Genomic DNA, 4653 nt, shown 5'->3' with positions numbered 1-4653 from the left:
CATCTATTTCTTTAAGGGCGTTCTCGAGTACCTGATTGGATTCATTGTTGTTTTTGATATTACATAGGATATATAAATCATCTGCGTATATGCAGTGAGAGATGCGATCATTATTTGAGAGGATTGAATTGAGTTCGTTGAAAGCTATGGAGAATAGAAGAACTGAAAGGTGTGAGCCTTGTGGAATGCCATTGACCAAGGGGTATAGGCTAGAGCAGATGCCATTTACTCTTACACGGATTTTTCGGTGTTGAAGAAATGCTTTTATTAAACCGAAAATTTTCGGACCAACTTTCCATTGGTGTAGCGTTTTTAGGATAACGTGGGATCCAATCCTATCGAATGCTTTCTCAAAGTCAATTGATAAGATTGATGTGTGATTCCGTGTTGACAGAGCTTTTGAGACGTCATAGTCAATGTGCAGCAGAGCGTCAATGCATCCTTTACCAGGTCTAAACCCGACTTGGTTGGATGAGATGAGCTTCATCTTTTCCGCGTACCAGAGCAACCGCGTGGCTATTATTTTCTCTACTAATTTCGAAAGACACGAGATTAGCGAGATGGGACGGTGCGATCCAGCCAGTTGGTTGTTTTTTTGGGGTTTTGGAATAGGGATGATAGTGGCTGCTTTCCAGTTTTGAGGGATGATACCTGTGGAAAATATGGTGCTGTAAAGTGTCAACAGTCTTGTTTTTGTGGAGAGATTTAGGTGCTTGATCATATTATATGATATACGATCGAAACCTGGTGTATTCCCTTTGGTTATTTTTAAAGTACAGAGCAGTTCGTCAATTGTTATGTCGGCTTCCATTTCCCCTTGCACTTTTCGAGGTAACTTGATTGGGAGTTTGTTGCAGCGACTTTGCTTGTCTGAACTGGTCGGGAAAGTTTTCGTCTAATGAGTGCTCTGACCAGCTTTGGGCAAAATGGTGGGCTATTAACTTTGGGTGAGTAATTATATGTTGTGGAGTTTGACTTGCTGTAATTGAGTGTTGCGTGTTCTGGTTTGTTAGTCTTTTGACTTTACTCCATAATTCCTGTGGTGATGTGTTGACGTTTATTGTTTTTGCGAAGTCTTGAAAGCTGGATTTCTTTTGTTGCTTCATTTCTCTGCGAAAAATTGCATTTCTTCTTTTGTATTCTAAGAGATTTAGTTGTGTTGGGTGTCTACGGAAAGTGTGCCATGCTGCCATCTTTCCACTTCGTAAAAAAGCCAGCCCTGAGTTCCACCAAGGTACGTGTTTTCTGCCTCTATTTGAAGATTGAGGGATGTATAGGTTAGCTGCTGTACGTATTGCTTTGGTCATATTATTTGCTTCCTTGTTTGGGTTATCGCTGTATGGTCTTTTTTCGAGTTCGAGTTCCACAGTTTGGTTAAATTTTTCCCATTCTGCAAAATCTCATAAAAACTTTTTTGTTGTGTAGTGGGTGCTGTAAGTTTGTGATAGAGTGATTGTGGATATCACAGGGAAGTGATCGCTGTTATAAAGGTGTTGATAAATGTGTGGGTCTACCGTCATTTAAAATGCATAGTTCCGCTTCATTTATAACGTTTTCAAGAATTTGTCCTCGAGAGTTGGGCGATGGAGAGCCCCATAAAGGGTTCCAGCTGTTAAAGTCACCTAGCAGTACAACTGGTGTTTGAATGGACGCAAGTAGATTGGTTAGATGTTGGCAGGGAATTTGTTGATTAGGTGGTATGTAACAACTTATTATTGTAAATTTTGGGTTTAAGTTGATTTCGACCGCGATTATTTGCAGATGTGTGTTTATTGGTACTATTTTGTGTGGAATATTTGTTTTTATCAGTACACCTACACCTTGTTTGGAAGTTCGTGTTTTGTGGGGTGTTATGGAAGTAGCTGAGATAGTTTTTGGGTACAATTGGAGAAAAATTTGCGGGGCAATGAGTTTCTTGCAACGACAGGAAAGTGGGAGTTTGTTCTTTTATTAGCATGTTAAGTTCATTATAGTTGTTTAGGAAGCCCTTAATGTTCCACTGTATTATTTTAAAAATCATTTGTGAATGTATGTGTAATATTAGAGTAAGTATGTATGTTTGATTTGATAATTTGCTTGTTTTTGTTTTTGTTTTTTTTTATAGTTTAGGCTGTTCTTCGGAATCAAAGACTGACATGAAATAGCTGCTTTCGTTTAATAATTGTTGTGTTATTTGGCTGAGTGGAGATGAAGTGGTGTTGGTTTGCGAAGTGATTTGCGTTTGGCTAGAGTGGGTATGTGAGTCTTCGTGAGAAGGATTAGTTGTTGGTAGATTTTTCTTGTTTGAGTTTACATTTTCGTTTGTAAATTGAGTAATTTGGGTGGATGTCTTATTGGTAGTAGAGTCGTTGTCGGTTATGAGTTTGTTAATATGCGTTTGAGTTTTTGCTATTTTAGTTATATTAGCTTTTGTTGGCGAAGCTGGGCGTTTGTATGTTGCGGATGTAGATGTAGATGTATTTGGCGTTGTTTTTGTGCTTGGTTTGTTCAAGGTTGGGTTGGTGATGTTGGCGTATGAAATTTGTGGTTTTTGTGTATGAGTGTGTTTTTCATTATATTTGCGACGCGCTTCCCCCATAGAGCATTTTTCTATCGTTTTAATTTTTAAAATGTCTTTTGTTTGCTTGTACCTGGGAAAGTCTTTATCAGAGGAGGAATGATTTTCACCACAGTTTGCACATTGTTTGCGTGTGCATTCAACTGGAAAATGGGGCGTCAAATTGCATCCTTAACAGGTGCTTGGATTAGAGCATCTGGTTTTGGTATGACCTAGGAGTTGGCAATTTCTGCAACGCATGGGGTTAGGGTAGTAGGGAGACACTTTTACTTTGTACCAAGCCACATCTAGTGATTTTGGAAGGTGATACAAGTCAAAGTTTACAACGATTTTTCCGGTAGGGGTTGTTTTTCCGTCGAGTGTGCGGGTGAATTTGAAAATACTGGTCACTCCCTGACTTTTTAGCTCTTGGACAATTTCATCTTCTTTTACGAAGTTGAGACATGGGGCGTATATTATACCTTTCACCGTGTTGAGGTTGTCTTGCAGCTTGATTTAGAAGAAGTTACATTTTCTGTAGTTGGCATAACAAGTTCTCCAGGTAGACGCAAATTTTGGCCAAACATCATTTCAGCTGGAGTGGCTGCAATATCTTCTTTGTACACCGATCGTAAACCAAGAAGAATTATCGGTAGCTCATTGTACCAATCTCTAGTTCCATTTCTAGCCAAAATTGAGGATTTTAATTGTCTATGGAAACGTTCTACCATACCATTACCCTGAGGATGATAGGAAGACGTTGTGATATGGTGACTTCCAAGCAATTTAGTTAATTCCGAAAATAATTTTGATGTAAATTGAGTGCCTTGATCAGTCGTAATTTCGAAAGGTACACCAAAACGCGATACATACTCAGTAATAAATTTATTTGCTACTGTCTGTGCAGAAATATCCTTTAAAGCATATGCTTCCGGCCAACGTGTAAATCGATCAATAGTTGTTAAAATGTAGAGATAACCTTTTGAAACAGGAAGCGGTCCAACAACATCTAAATCTATGTGTTCAAATCTGCTCCTCGGAATTGGAATTGTGCTTACAGGAGATTTTGTGTGACGATAAACTTTAGATTTTTGACAACTTATGCATCCTTTTGACCATATATTTATTTCCTTGTTCATATTAGGCCAATAATACTTATTAACAATTAATCGTCGTGTAGCCTTGGTACCAGGGTGAGAAATTCCATGTAATATATCAAACACTGTTCTACGTAAACTGCTTGGAACAAAAGGCCTAGGATTTTCTCCTGAAGCTTCACACCAAATATTAAAATTCAGAACAGGAATTTTAACTAAATTAAGATTTTGAACTTTTTGCTCAGAAATAATTTTATCGAGTTCATTGTCCTGTTGCTGTTCATTTTGTAAAGTTTTGAAATTAAATTTCGAATTCTTAAACGCATCTACTTCAAACGCACGAGATAACGTGTCAGCTACAATGTTAGCCTGTCCCTTAATATACTGTATGTCACTAGTAAACTGTGCAATAAACTCGAGATGTCTTGTTTGTCTTGGACTACGTTCAGTTTTGGAATTAAGAGCAAAAACCAAGGGCTTAATAATAATAATAGATTGGCGCTTACACATATGTTAGTGTTTGGCCGAGCTTTTCCTCCGACTTGTGGCGTGCGCGTTGATGTTGTCACACAAAGCGGAGGGACCTACAGTTTTACGCCGACTCCGAACGGCGATTGTATTTTTATGAGAAGCTATTTTTCATGGCAAAAATACACTCGGAGGTTTGCCATTGCCTGCCGACGGACGACCGCTGTTAAGAAAAAACCTTTTTTCTACCAGGGTTTGAACCCAGGCGTTGCGGAGTAGAAGCGCGCACTGCTTACCACTACACCACAGCAGCAGAGGGCTTATCATCAGTAAAAACAGTAAATTGTCGTCCTTCCAAAAGATACCAAAAATGTTTAATGTTTAAATAAATTGCTAATAATACCCTGTCAAAAGCACTATATTTCATTTCTGCTGGAGAAAGTTTCTTTGAAAAGAACGCGAGTGGTTCACACTTATTATTAAAATGTTGCTGTATAACACCACCAATTGCCGAATTAGATGCATCTACATTTAAAGAGAGTTTGGCATCTT

The 4653-nt window shown here is 38.5% G+C and overlaps 1 protein-coding gene across 1 annotated transcript; it reads right to left on the bottom strand.

Annotated features, from left to right (window-relative positions):
* Positions 1-2098: 2098 nt before the first annotated feature.
* Positions 2099-2578, bottom strand: LOC118755773 (cell wall protein DAN4-like). Its single transcript, XM_036490596.1, has one exon. It carries the CDS (start codon positions 2576-2578, stop codon positions 2099-2101), a length of 480 nt encoding a protein of 159 aa, XP_036346489.1.
* Between the last annotated feature and the right edge of the window lie 2075 nt (positions 2579-4653).

The sequence above is a fragment of the Rhagoletis pomonella genome, unplaced genomic scaffold (genome assembly GCF_013731165.1).
Source record: "Rhagoletis pomonella isolate Grant_MI unplaced genomic scaffold, Rhpom_1.0 Rhpom_scaffold_07333, whole genome shotgun sequence".
Taxonomy (NCBI): Eukaryota; Metazoa; Arthropoda; class Insecta; order Diptera; family Tephritidae; genus Rhagoletis; species Rhagoletis pomonella.
This window is presented reverse-complemented; position numbering and strand designations above follow the sequence as displayed.

Coding starts and splice junctions, on each gene's coding strand:
- LOC118755773 (XM_036490596.1), bottom strand. CDS start 2,578: ATGGGGGAAGCGCGTCGCAAATATAATGAAAAACACACTCATACACAA.